Source organism: Hylobates moloch, unplaced genomic scaffold (assembly GCF_009828535.3).
Source record: "Hylobates moloch isolate HMO894 unplaced genomic scaffold, HMol_V3 SCAFFOLD_12, whole genome shotgun sequence".
NCBI classification, from domain to species: domain Eukaryota; kingdom Metazoa; phylum Chordata; class Mammalia; order Primates; family Hylobatidae; genus Hylobates; species Hylobates moloch.
The window spans coordinates 49907744-49920817 of record NW_026652287.1 but is presented as its reverse complement, the minus strand read 5'-3'; the positions used below and the strand labels follow the sequence as shown (position 1 = coordinate 49920817).

The 13074-nt window shown below is 57.6% G+C and overlaps 1 protein-coding gene across 2 annotated transcripts in view; it reads right to left on the bottom strand.

Moving 5' to 3' along the window:
- Positions 1–1994: 1994 nt before the first annotated feature.
- SIN3B (SIN3 transcription regulator family member B) overlaps positions 1995–13074 on the bottom strand; it is a 49460-nt gene continuing 38380 nt past the window's right edge. For both annotated transcript variants that reach the window (XM_032170051.2, XM_032170052.2), the window contains 7 exons: positions 11045–11660; positions 9882–10051; positions 6137–6310; positions 5808–5900; positions 4751–4845; positions 3995–4202; positions 1995–3880 (listed from right to left, as the gene is read on the bottom strand). In XM_032170051.2, the coding sequence (XP_032025942.1) occupies positions 3650–3880; positions 3995–4202; positions 4751–4845; positions 5808–5900; positions 6137–6310; positions 9882–10051; positions 11045–11660 (1587 nt within the window). In that variant the 3' untranslated portion in view covers positions 1995–3649. The remainder of the gene's footprint in view (positions 3881–3994; positions 4203–4750; positions 4846–5807; positions 5901–6136; positions 6311–9881; positions 10052–11044; positions 11661–13074) is intronic.

The window sequence follows — 13074 nt, the reverse complement described above, 5'->3', positions numbered from 1 at the left end:
TACAGGAGGATCTTTATTGAGTGCACTCAGACCCACCGGACTCAACATCTAAAAACTGGGCCTAGAATAAAGACAGCACTTGACTTTTATACACACTTTAAAAAAGGGGTGGGTTAGCTTGAAGCAGGCTTACAGTGGTGCGAAAGCAGGGATACAGAGGCAGGACAAAGACAGTTAATCAAATTGTAACAGGTTCATAACTCAGGATTAGACATAACCGTTGCTATGCAACTCAGGTGGCCATTATCTAGGTTTGCCCTAGTGCCTAGCATGGCTTATTCCATGGCCATGCCAGGTGGCTATATCTCAGGCCTGCTCAGATGGTTTATGACCTTCACTCCACTGCTTAGATAAAACAGAATACTTGAAGACACTAGTTGCAGAGAACAGGAATCTATAAACTCACACCATAAAACAAAGGAAAATTTGTTTTTCTTCTCCCTATGTTGAGGGCGTGCTGGGAGAGGCTCCAGAGCACATTCCTTTGTGTCTTGGCTTCTTAGTATTATTAAGACTTTTCCTGGGTCTGGGCTGTGCCCATAGCTGCCTCTGAGACAAGTCAGCCTGATACAGGAAAGCTTAATTCTCTTTTTAATTTTTTCTTTCTTTCTTTCATTTCCCCCCTCAGTAGGGGTTCCTGAGACCCTCAGCCACCTCCCTGTACTTGACAGAGGTTGAAGGGGAGGTGCTGGACATGCAGCGGCTTTATTAACGCTGCTGTATCTATCTCTGGATAATGAATGTGGCTCACAGCCACATGCCTCTATGACCTCGCGTTTCCATGGGTCAGGGGTCCAGCCTGGCAGGCTGGGTCTTTGGTTCAGGGTCAAATGAGGCTGAGATCAAGGTGTCAGCTGGGCTGTGTCCTTATCTGCTGCTCAGGGGCCTTTTCTGGGCTTAGGTGGACTTGGGCAGAATTTGGGTCCTGGTGGTAGTGGTGGCCCTGAGGTCCCACTTGGCTCTTGGAGGCCACTCTCTGTCCCTTGCCATAGGGTCCCCTCCCCAGCACAGCAGAGACATCTTCAGGGCCAGCGAGGAACCTCTCTCATCTCATGTTGTATCACTTCGTCAAGGCCACGGGCCCTGCCTACTTGAGGGCAGGGGACCCCTCAGGGCGGGCCACCTCGGAGATCTGCTCTGTCTGCTCTCTTGGGACCAGCACGGCCTTTCCCAGTCCCTGCAGCACTTCTGACCAAGGAAAGCCAGTCTGGGGGCCCAGAGAGGACCCTGGGCATCCCCAGCTGTAGGATCGAGGTAGAAGGAAACAGAGCAGCCTCTGGTCTGGCTTGCCACACTCCCTGGGAGCGCTGACCCTCTGGTGGGGTCACAACTGCCAGGGAAGCTCGGGTGTGCAGGGAGCACATGGGTCCTTGGGAGGCAGCTATGGCCCCTCGGGGAGGTTGGGGACAGCCCCTGCAGAGGATGGAGGAGCCCATACTGAGTGGGAGGGGCTGGCCACTTCTGCCTCGGAACCCTCTAGGCATGTCAGCCGGGGACACAGCGGAGCTGGGGGCTTCTGCTACCCAGAAGCAGGTGTGGGGCTTGGGGTGCAGACAGGAGGCAGGACATGAAGAGAAAATGATGGTGAAAGCCAAGAGGTGGGTGGGGCCCCCGGGAGTATGGAGGGTGGTCGTGTGGGGCGGGTGGGCAGGCGCGGGCCTGGACAGACAGGTTGGGCATGGGAAGCTTAGAGCAAACACCATGATCTTTAAATTGGGTTCTGCATGAGAGACACTTGGGCGAAGGAGACGCTTCTAATTCCCACTAAATGTGCAAATGGAGTGGGGAAAGAATATTCTAGAAGACACTCCCATGTCGTGGCAGGGCAAGTGCAGGGTGTGAGATGATCTTGGTTGGGGGGGGGGGGGGCTTCGACTCCCCTGGTCCCAGGTGGGCACACCTGGCCACCCCTTGCTCCCATGGGTCCAGCCCACTGACCTCGTGGCAGGAAGTCGGCAAGGCTCTCGCAGGAAGAGACTGACACACCCTCACAGTTTGATGTCAATATTCAATTATTAACTTTAATGTGCAAATAAATAGAAAAGGAAAACTACATTCAAAACAGCTGCAAAGGAAGGACAAGCCCCAGAACAGAAATTCCTCAAGAACGGAAAAGAGGTGCTCCCTAGAAGCATGCAGGGATGGGAATACCGAGAGGAGGGGCTCAGCGGGGTCTCCGGCTGCACCCAGGGCCCATGTGGCTCTGCCTGAGATGGCCGTGGGCCTGGCGCAGGAATCCTGATGGCAAGTTCCCTTCTTCGAAAACCAGGATGCATACAAAGTGCCTGCGTGACACTTGGGGAGCAGGGGCGGGGATCCCAGGAGGACGAGTCAGCGTCGGAATCGCCCAGCCTGGAGTCAAAGGCGTCAGGAGCCTCCAGGTTCCACAGGAAACTTCTAGAAACGCATCTCCACTTCCTGGAAACTTGAGTCCAGCTGTTGCAGGATGGCAAGGGCGGTGGTTATTCTGGGCCCACTGGTGTGCAGGGGCCAGGGCCAGGGGCTCTCAGGGGCCAGGGCCAGGGGCTCTCACGGTGGGGGAGAGAGGCCTGGAGAACTGGTCCCCAGCTCCAGTCACTTGGGATTCTTGGCACAGAAAGCCTTGGATGCCTCCATGGGACAGTCACCTCAGCCCCTCACAAAAGGACAACAATGATCCCTGGAGTGGCCACGTGGGTCCTGGGGTGGGCAGGCAGATGGGGCTCCTTGGGTGGAGGCTGGGACTGTCAGGGCGGCTCTCGGAGTTCCACAGAGGGAGATCTCAGCCCCAGGGAGCCGCAGGACTTGGCTGCTGCAGAAATAACAACCACTAAGAGCGAAAGGAATAAATATCTGTGCGTGTATACACATACGCCTAGGGTGCCCACTGCGGGAACACGACTGGGCCCGCCGCCCCACAGCGGGGTCGTGCCAGCTCTGAGGGAACACTGGCTGGGGTCCCTCCCCTTGTGGGCCCAGAGTTCAGCTGCTGGAGTTGGGGTTGGGTGCCTTTTATCCAGAGCGGGGTCTCCCGGGGCACTGCCCGCCTGCTCCAGGTCTTGACTTCAAAGTGGGATCCCAAAGGTTTGGCTGAAGGGTTCTTCTCACTTCCAAAGTGACTGAGGGCCTGAACACCAGCCAGGCAGAGCTGATGCCCAAACCCTCAGGTGACGTTTCTGGCAGCTCTGAGAATATTCTGGAAGGACTCACTTTTCAAGCAAGCCTACCCAGGGCTCAAGTCCTTCCTTGTCAGGGTCTCCTGGACATGGACCCCCTCCAAAGTGTGGGCCTCAGGAGGGCTGTCTACCTGTGACTTTTCCAAGACACGGTAAGAATATGGGGCAGGAGCCATCTGCCTGCCAGGGATTTGGCACATGTGACGGACGGGGACGCAAACATGATTGCTTGTTCCTCGGCCAGCACGTCCACCCGCCCCTGTGGTGGGGCTGAGCCCCAGGGCTTGGGTGCAGGTAGCTCAGGTTTGGCACACAGCAGGCCCACAGGAGACCGGGAGCCACGGGGGCGGCGTCCTGCCCTGGAGTGCGCTGTCCGGCAGCAGAGGGGCTGGGAGATGCCTCTCAGGTCGTTCAAGAAAACGGCCCTGACACGACCAAGGCCGAGGGCACGTCTGTGCTCTGTGAGGCGCCTGCCCGGTACCCATGAGGGCGGGTCAGGGCGAGGCCGGGCGGCGGCTGTACTGCACGCGGTAGCGGGTCACGGGCAGGCCGTGCACGTGCACCGTCTCACACAGCGTCTTGCAGGGTACCATGTCCTCATCCTCCTCACCCATCAGCCAGTCCTGCACCAGGCTGGCCGCCTCCACCGTCACATTGTCCTCCAGCCAACGGCTGTGCCACTCCTCAAAGTGCTGGTGGTGGCGGAGCAGGACCAGGGGCTGCACCTGTTGAAGAGGCCGGGTGTCAGGGCGGCTGAGGGCTGGACCCCCAGGGCCCCAGGGCCCCAGGACTTGGGGTGAGGAGGGGGATGTTGGGGCAGCCCAGGCCTCCCCTGGCACCTGCTTGGCCCGGCAGAGGGTCCCACGACGGTACATGTAGTCCTCGGAGTTCACGATGAACACCATCTTGTGAGTGCTGAGCTTGAAGCGGCAGTCCACGTCGCAGGCGCTCTCCACGCCCACCAGCCGCTTCCAGGAGCTCCTGGCCTCACCGCGCAGGGCCCGCGCCTGCTCGCTCTGCCACCGGCGGCGGAACTTCTTGAGGTTCCTGGGGGCGAAAGGAGGTGGAATGGACTCTGGCTCTCAGCATTGTGGGAGGAGGATTTGCGGGCTGGGAAGCCCCCAGGCCTGGGACCATCAGAAGATGTGCTACCTCCCAGGGGTCCACAGAAAAGCAAATGGAAGCAAGAAGAAACGCCCCCAGATCTGAACACCCACTAGCGGCCCCCATTGGTCCCACAGGCGCCATCCTAGCCCGACCTGAGGTGGTCCAGGGTCCTGCCACAGCCACCTGCCTCTGGCCTGGCCCCACCAGCTCTGGCGGCGTCTCCCTCCAGGCCGGGCATTCACTCTTCACTCACTGACGCATCGTGGGGTTGGCCCCGCCCCTCGTACCCCTCACCATCCTGGGGTTACTAATCCCTCCACTGCAAACCACTAGCCTCAAAAGGGCAGGGACCGCCTCAGCACACAGCAGGCACCTACTAAGTGCTCCCAGACAGAGAGTGTGCCATGGTCCAGCCCCTATCAGGACAAAGGGGACACTTCCTGGGCCCAGGAAGGAAGGAACGGAGCATGCATCTCAGGGCCTCTCACCTCTGCAGGAACACAGGTTTCAGGAGGAAGCCCTCGGTGGGCGAGCTGGACGCGCCCTCGGTCCCCACATACTGCTCCACGTACCGAGCCAGGTGCTGGGGACAGGGAGAGACACAGCCCGTGATGCCCCTAAAGCAGGGCCATGGCCACTTTCACTCTGGACCCTGAGTTCAGGAGCTCATGGGTTCTGTGCCCCCTACTCCCAGAGCATGAGGAGAGCCGCTGCAGAGGACTCCGATCCCTGACGTAGACCCCCCAGACTATAGCTCTCGACAGAGGACCCAGCGACAGCGAGACTCACACAACCAGGCCACAGCTGAGGAGCGCCAGGAGCCCCCGGAAGCTGGAAGAGCAGGAAGGATATGCCCCAGAGCCTTTGGCAGGAGCACGGCCCGGCCCACAGTGTGGTCGTGGACTGCTGGCCTCCAGGACGTTGAAGGAATAGACTTCTGTTGTTTGAAGCCACGTGGTTTGTGGTCATTGTGGTGGTAGCCCCAGGAAATGAATGGAGTTGGCCTAGCTGAGTAATGTGCACACACTGGACCTGCTGGCAGGTGCCGGGAGCTGCAGGCCCCAGTGACCACCCTGGGAACACACACGGGTCAATGCCTCACTGTCACCAGGATGCAGGAGGTGAGCAGGAAACTTCTGTCCCCACAAAAATTGTGACTGGGAGCTGGGGCCAGGTGGCTCCTCTGCTGGGGATTAGGAACAGGATGCAGCCCTGACACGAGAGGTGCAGAGGTCACAGCCACGGGGATGCCCTGAGTGGGGGTCGGAGGCAAGGGAGAGGCAGCCTGGTTCCCCTCCTGACCTGGGACACAACCGCTGGCTCAGGAGGAGTGGTCTGCTCTTTGGAGAGGGGGCACAGAAGAGAGCCTGGTGGGGGAGCAGGGAGGGAGGCAACCCCACCCACCAGGCCTCAAGGAGAGCCTGCAGCCTGCAGAGGGAGGGTCTCTGGATGCCGCGCGGCCTGCGCTTGGCTGGTGGGAGCCCCATGCTGCTGCCCTCAGGTGCTCCCTGGTGTGCGTGGCACGGACTGGGGCCAGGGCCTCACCTGGACCTCCACAGGGTCCTCCGTCTGGGCCTCCTCGGTGTCCAGGAGCTCGATGGTCATGATCACCTGCCCTTTGCGCTGCAGGAACATCACCTGCGGAGCAGGGACGCCAACAGCCTCAACTGCTGGGACAGCCCAGCCGGCACAGCACAGGCTCGCAAGGCCACCCTCCCAAAGCCCTGATGCTTCCTGCAGGTCAAAGGTACCTCATGGGCTCTGTAGCAGGGCCGGTGTCCCAGCCGCCAAACCAGGGTCCACCCAGGACTGAGTCCAGAGCGGAGTGAGCGGCGGGCCTCCCGGCTTGTTCCCAGCCCCAGGCCTCCTCTCACCTTGAAACAGTTCTCGTCGGCCATGCAGCGCTCGGCCTTCCACTGGTAGCTGGTCTCCCTGGCAGCGCGGACGCAGCGGGAGGACAGGTTCCCACCGGCGGCGCCTCGCTTCTTCTCGTTCAGGTAGAGTTCCACCACCTTCAGGCAGACGTCATCGCTCACAAGGTGGTGCAGCTGGCGGGAGGAAAGCAGGTGGTGCGGCCACCCCGCCTCCTGCGGGAGCCCCCACCTCACCCACAGAGGAAGTCGGCAAAGGCCAGAAACACATCAGGATGGAGACTGCATGACACAGGGATGAAGACCAGGATCCGGACAGGCTGTGGGCAGACCAGACCAAACAGACCAGACCAGACCAAACCAGACCCAAACCAGACCAGACCAAGCCAGACCAGACCAAACCAAAACCAAACCAAACCAGACCAGACCAAGCCAGACCAGACCAAACCAAACCAGACCAGACCAAACCAAAACCAAACCAAACCAGACCAGACCAGATCAGACCAAACCAAACCAAACCAGACCAGACCAAACCAAAACCAAACCAAACCAGACCAAAACCAGACCAGACCAGACCAAACCAAAACCTAACCAAACCAAACCAAACCAAACCAGACCAAATCAAATCAGACCAGACCAAAACCGGACCAGATCAGATCAGGCCAAACCACACCAAACCAGACCAAACCAAAACCAACCAAACCAGACCAGATTAGACCAGACCAAAACCAAACCAAACCAGACCAAAGCCAGACCAGACCAAACCAGACCAAACCAAAACCAAACCAAACCAGGCCAGACCAGATCAGATCAGACCAGACCAGGCCAGATCAAAACTAGACCAGACCAGACCAGACCAGGCCAGACCAGACCAAAACTAGACCAGACGAGACCTGAACAAAACAGACCAGGCCAGACCAGCAAACTCTGCCCGGGTGTGAGAAACACATAGAAAAGATACAGAAAAAAATGTTCCAAAGCAAACCCAAGAATGAGCTGAAGGTGGCGTGAATGCAGCCTGTTCCTTTCCCCTAAATGCTTGGCTGTAGCACACTGCTACTCCTTTTACCTTTGCACTGAAGAAGGAAGAAATGGAAACAGCAGGGGTCGTGGGGCAGACAGGGCTGTGTGAATCACCTGCCTGCACAGCCCAGGCCCTGGTCAGGGGACCACACTCCCTGGGGGTTCCATGTGCAGCTTTGTTGAATGGATACAATAACACTTGGACACGCACAGGTTTCAGACAGTACCTGGCACACAGCAAGTGCCCATTGAATGCCGACTGCTACTGCTAAAAAACAGCAATGCTAATTTTTAAGAAAAAGGGAGGCAGAGTCCAGACATGGCCTTGAGGCAGGTTACAAACAGCGTAGAGGGGCCCGCACTGAGCACCTGGCCCAGGGAGATGCCCCTGGGGTGTGGTGCGGCCACAGCAGGGCAGCACAAGGCTCTCACTACGGCTCCAGCCAGACAGCCCCATTTTCATTGCTTTGTTTTTAACAGATTCTAGAGGAGCTGTTTATGGAAGGGGGAGATTTTTTTTAAAGCATTAATCAATGCTTTCCATAAACCATCTGGTCCAATCTCCTGGTGTCACAAGCAAGGCTGCTGTCCCCGAAGCCATGGCCCATGAGGGGTGCCCAGCCTGGGGGGGGAGGGGCAGATTGCCAGCCCCCTGCCGTCCCCTGCGTCACTGCCCCGACACTGTGTGCTGGGCCCTGGGTGTCCTCTCTCCAGGCTGCCCTGTGCGTGTCTCCCTCACCCGGGGAGTGGCCACTGCTGTGGATGGTAATGGGCAGGGACCCATTTCGGGCACACAGAGGGAAAGTGGAGGGGGCTGAAGTGAAGGTGTAAGTCCTTGTGGCCAGACACAGAAATCCTCCCAGTCACCAACAAGGCAGATGCGACAGAAACAGGCGCAAACACCATGGATAGCTTTCCATGAGAAAAGATGTCCCAACAGCAATGAAAGGACAAGGCCCCAACCACATAAGCCATCAGGGAAATGCAACGTGAGCCCATCGAGATTCGAACAACTCCCAGCTGATGGAGAGACGCCCCTGAGCCCCAGGGTGGACACACAGTGCGGCCTTGCACAGCACTGGTACGAGTGACCCAGGAAACGGAAAGTTGCCATCAGCGGGACACACCTCTCTTTGCCTTACCCCAAGGGCAGCAGCAGAAATGTACATGGACAGCCACCACAGACACACCCACGGGGCACCGCCCATGCCTGTCCTCAGGAGACAGGTGGACGGAGTGGGGGTCGTTCCTGGGAATGCTTGGCCGGTTCATCTCAACACAGGAATCTCACAGAATGACACTCCCAGGATGCAGCCGGGCACTGTGTGCTTCTGTTAACACATGGTTCAAGACCAGGGATCTCTACCTCTGTAGAAATCAGGGTTGTGATGCCGGGAGCGGTGGCTCACGCCTGTAATCCCAGCACTTTAGGAGGCCGAGGCAGGCGGATCACCTGAGGTCAGGAGTTCCAGACCAGCCTGCCCAACATGGCGAAACCCACTCTCTACTAAAAATACAAAAATTAGCCAGGCGTGGTGGCGCGCACCTGTAATCCCAGCTACTTAGGAGGCTGAGGCAGAAGAATTGCTTGAAACCAGGAGGCAGAGGTTGCTGTGGGCAGAGATTGTGCCATTGTACTCCAGCCTGGGAGACAAGAGCAAAACTCTGTCTCAAAAAAAAAAAAAGAAAAGAAATCAGGGTTGTGGGTGTCTATGGGTGGCAGGTGGCTGGGCGGGGACACAGGGGCAGGGGTTCTGTTGATGAAAAGCCCATCCATCTGCCCCCTTCAAACTTGGGGACTTTTCTGCTTGTGTATTTTAGTTCCATTAAGCAGTTTTTAAAACCTGGAAGGAAACATCCCGTCTGAAATGCTTCTCGTGACTGTGTCTGGGTGGGAGAGTAATGGCATTATTTTTTTTCCAGCTTTTTTTCCACTTTATGATGAACAGCCTTACTTGGTGACCAGGAAATGGAGGTCACCATGAACAATGATTCTGGCAGAAACCAAGCAGGACCCATGTCCTGGAACCACACCCAGCTCGTCTGGGATGTCTGCCGTTTATATTTACGTGACCAATTTCCTTGTGTTGACATTCAGTGGGGGCTGGGTTTTTGCTACTACTAAAACCAACGGAGATGAACATCACTATTCCCACCCTCCCCCAAGATAAGTGGGTTAAGGTTTTTTCCATGTTGTCAATTTAACCTCAAGAAAAGTTTGTCAACAGGGGCACGGAACAAAAACTTGTACACAAATGTTCACAGCAGCATTGCTCACAATCTCTGTAAGGCAGCCACAGCCCAGATGTCCACAAAGAGATAGAAACAAAACGTAGCTACCCACGCAATGGAATATTACAGAGCCATAAAAAGGAATGAAGCACGAGGGAAATCCAGAGGCAGAAAGCAGTTGACTGCATGTCAGGGGCTCGGGGCGGGGGAATGGGGAGTGGCTGCTGATGGGGATGGGGTCTCCTTTCGGAAAGATGAAATGTTCTGGAACTACACAGAGGTGGTGGTTGCACAATATTGTGAATGTACTAAATGTTACCAAACTGTACGCTTCAAAATGGTTAATTTTACGTTATGCGAATTTTGTCTCAATCAAGAAAAAACAGGATAGGTTTGCTGTGCCGACCACGGGCCTCCTCCCGAGTGGGGAGTGAAATGACGGTAGGGCCATTTCCGCCGTCCTCAGGGCCGGCCCCGCCCTAGCCCGGCTCACCTGCCGTGCAATGTTCTGCACCAGCTTGTCCATGGTGAAGCCCACGTAGGCATGGATGGTGAACATCTCGCGTAGGGTGTCCTCGTACTGCGTGGGGTCGATGCTGCCCTCCAGCAGGCTCCGCACCATGTCCAGGAAGGCCGGGTAGTACTCCTCCAGCTCCACTTCACCTGCAGAGACACACGGCTTCATCTATATGCCTCCTGGAAGGTGCAAAGCCACGCACGCCAACCTCTGGCACGACAGAGCCCCAACAAATGCCCCCACGGGGCCCAGCAGCCCTCACCTGCCACCCCTGGGGCAAATGTGGGAATCACCAGGAAACCCGAGTAGCTGGTGTTCACTGCCACCCTCCCTGCGGCTGCCTAATCTGGCTGGCAACCCAGGGATGGCAGTGAGAGTGCTGTGGAGGCCAGACATGGTGGCCCATGCCTGTAATCCCAGCACTTTGGGAGGTCGAGGCAGGCGGATCACCTGAATTCAGGAGTTTGAGACCACGTTGGCCAACATGGGGAAATCCTGTCTCTATTAAAAATACAAAAAATTGGGCTGGGTGCGGTGGCTCACGCCTGTAATCGCATCACCTTGGGAGCCCGAGGCAGGTGGATCACAAGGTCAGGAGTTTAAGACCAGCCTGGTCAAGATGGTGAAACCTCGTCTCCACTAAAAATACAAAAAAAAATTAGCCAGACATGGTGGTGGGCGCCTGTAATCCCAGCTACTCAGAGGCTGAGGCAGAGAATTGCCTGAACCTGGGAGGTGGAGGTTGCAGTGGGCCGAGATCCCGCCTACTGTACTTCAGCCTGCGCAAGATTCCATCTCAAAAAAAAAAAAAAAAAAAAAGAAAGAAAGAAAAAGGGCACCGTTGATTGAGCTGGGCCATGACAGCTCCATGAGAAAGCCCATGAGAAACAAAGGTTCCCCAGTCAGGAGAGGGTGCTACACCCAAGACAGGTGCCACTGCCAGGGGAGCCTGGGCGAGGGGTACGTGAGACCTCTGTCTTATGCTGGCAACTTCCTGTTTGCAATTTCCCATTTGAAATCACAGAATTCTCTTAAAATGAAAAGCCAGAAAGAAAAGTAACAGGACGTGTCAGATCATGAGCTGCGACCCCGAACCCCAGGCACCCCCTGGGGCCTCCCCTCAGGCTTCGGAGCCTTACTGGGCTGCTTCAGCCGCAGTTCCATGGCCGGGTCGCTGCCCTTCTCCCTGCGGCCCTCACACAGCAGCTTCTCCCGCTCTTTCTCGGTCCGATACTCCAGGAGCTGCTTCTGCGCCTGGCGGTAGATCTTCAGCAGCCTGGAGCACAGGGTCTGGTGCAGGCGCAGGAAGAAGTACCAGTTGTTGTTGGCAAAGAAGAGGCTATAGACATCGTCCAGGGGCTTGTGCGGGGGTGGGGGTGGCGGGGGTGGCTGCTCAGTGGCCGGAGCATCCCCGAAGGCCCCCTTCTCCTCTGGAGGGCTACTGTGGGGTCCTGGTGCCGGCTTCTTCCGCTCACTGGGGTCTGCGCTCTGCCCCTGGGGGCTGTCCCGGTCCTCGTCGGCTGACTCCTCAGAGGCGCCCAGGTCCAGTTGCTGAGAGAAGAAGAGGCTGGGCACGAACTGGTGCAACAGCTGGTGGATGGTGCCCTGGTCCTCTTTCTGGATGGCCGGCTGCCGCTTCACGTAGTAGCTGATGAGCGCTGCTGCATCCTCCAGGATCTGCCGGTCCTCGTACACAAAGATGAGGTGCGGCTCGCTAGAGGGGGCACTGCGGCCCTCCGAGTGCTGCTCCTGGTGCTGTGGGGGAAAGGGCAGCCATTAGGCAGAAAGCCACCCAGCACCCAGAGGACCCCCAATGCCCGTTCATGAGTCGCTGTTAACTGGGCCACCCAGGTGGATGAGCGCTGCCTAGAGCAGGATGGGTGGCGAACATCAGTGAGGCAGCAGGGCCTAGGGGGCAGGTCGTGCCTCAGCCTCTTGTGCAGCCCCATGTGTTCCTGGTCCCCTCTCTGAAAGGAAGGCAGACCTAAGTCATCCCAGGACCCCAGACGAAGGAGCCAAGAGGATTCTGAGATGTGGGGTGGGGTTCACAGGGGGTCTGACAGTGTGAAGCCTGGGTCTGTCGCTCAGCCCAGCTCCAGGACAGAATGGGGCCCCGTGGCTCAGCATGGAGAAGCCTCTGAGGCCGACCTCCTCCTACTGACAGCAACGGTGGCGCCTGATTCCAGCTTGACCAGGGCTGCCCACACCACACTATTGATGAAGTCAAGGAGGCACAGGGTGAGCTGTGACTTGCCTCTGCCCTCCATCTACTACCTGAGAGGCCTGCAACTGCTCACATCTGAAGCCCTGCCTGCCCGTCGTCACCAAGCCCCCCCCTCCGCTGCTGTCACCTGCCAGCCCCTGCACGTGCTTGCTACCACCATCATGTCACCAGCCCTCCCACCAGCTCCCACCAGCCTGCTCCAACCGTTCTCCTCACTGAGTCCAGGGCGATTTGGCCCACAGGAGCATAGTCACCCCAACTAATGCCCCTCAGGCTTTCCCAGGCTGCTCAGAAGATGCTGGCCCCTGGCGTGCCCCTCCACAGCCCCTCCAGCCTCACCGTGCTGAGCTCCCTCCTGCATGTGCAGGACCTTTGCACGTGCCCATCTGCTCTCACTCCCTGGAAAACCCTGTCCCAGGCTCACCCCTCTCCTTGGTCTTTATCTAGATCATGACTTTCATTCCCTCATACCGTTAGACAATCACCCCTTCCTCCAGCCTCCCATGCCACTGTCCTGGCACTCAGGGCCTCTGCTGGGCGGCCCCAAGCCCTCAGCCCAAAGCAGGGAGGCAGACGCAGCAGGGCTCTTGGGGAAAGTGAGCGTGGACGCCGTCTCTGCAGGCTCCCGAGGGAAGGACCGGGTCTCCCAGCAGCCTGAGGTTTCCCTTCCTCCTCCCCTGCAGGGCAGCTTAGGCTGGTGGGGCCAAGCACACTGACCTGGTTCCTAGGAGTCTGCATGTTCAGCCCGCTCTGGGCTCTTCAGTGTGACCATTGCCCTCTGACTGCTTCCTAAGTCCCCCAGGTCTCATTTATGCCATAAACACTATGAAAATTCCTTTACAGTCCCCTCTGAAGCAGGGTCCCCATGTCCATAATCTGTAACCATGCTTTGTAAATCATGTGATGGAATGGGGTTCTGACTTTGGAATTCATCAAGGACCTGTA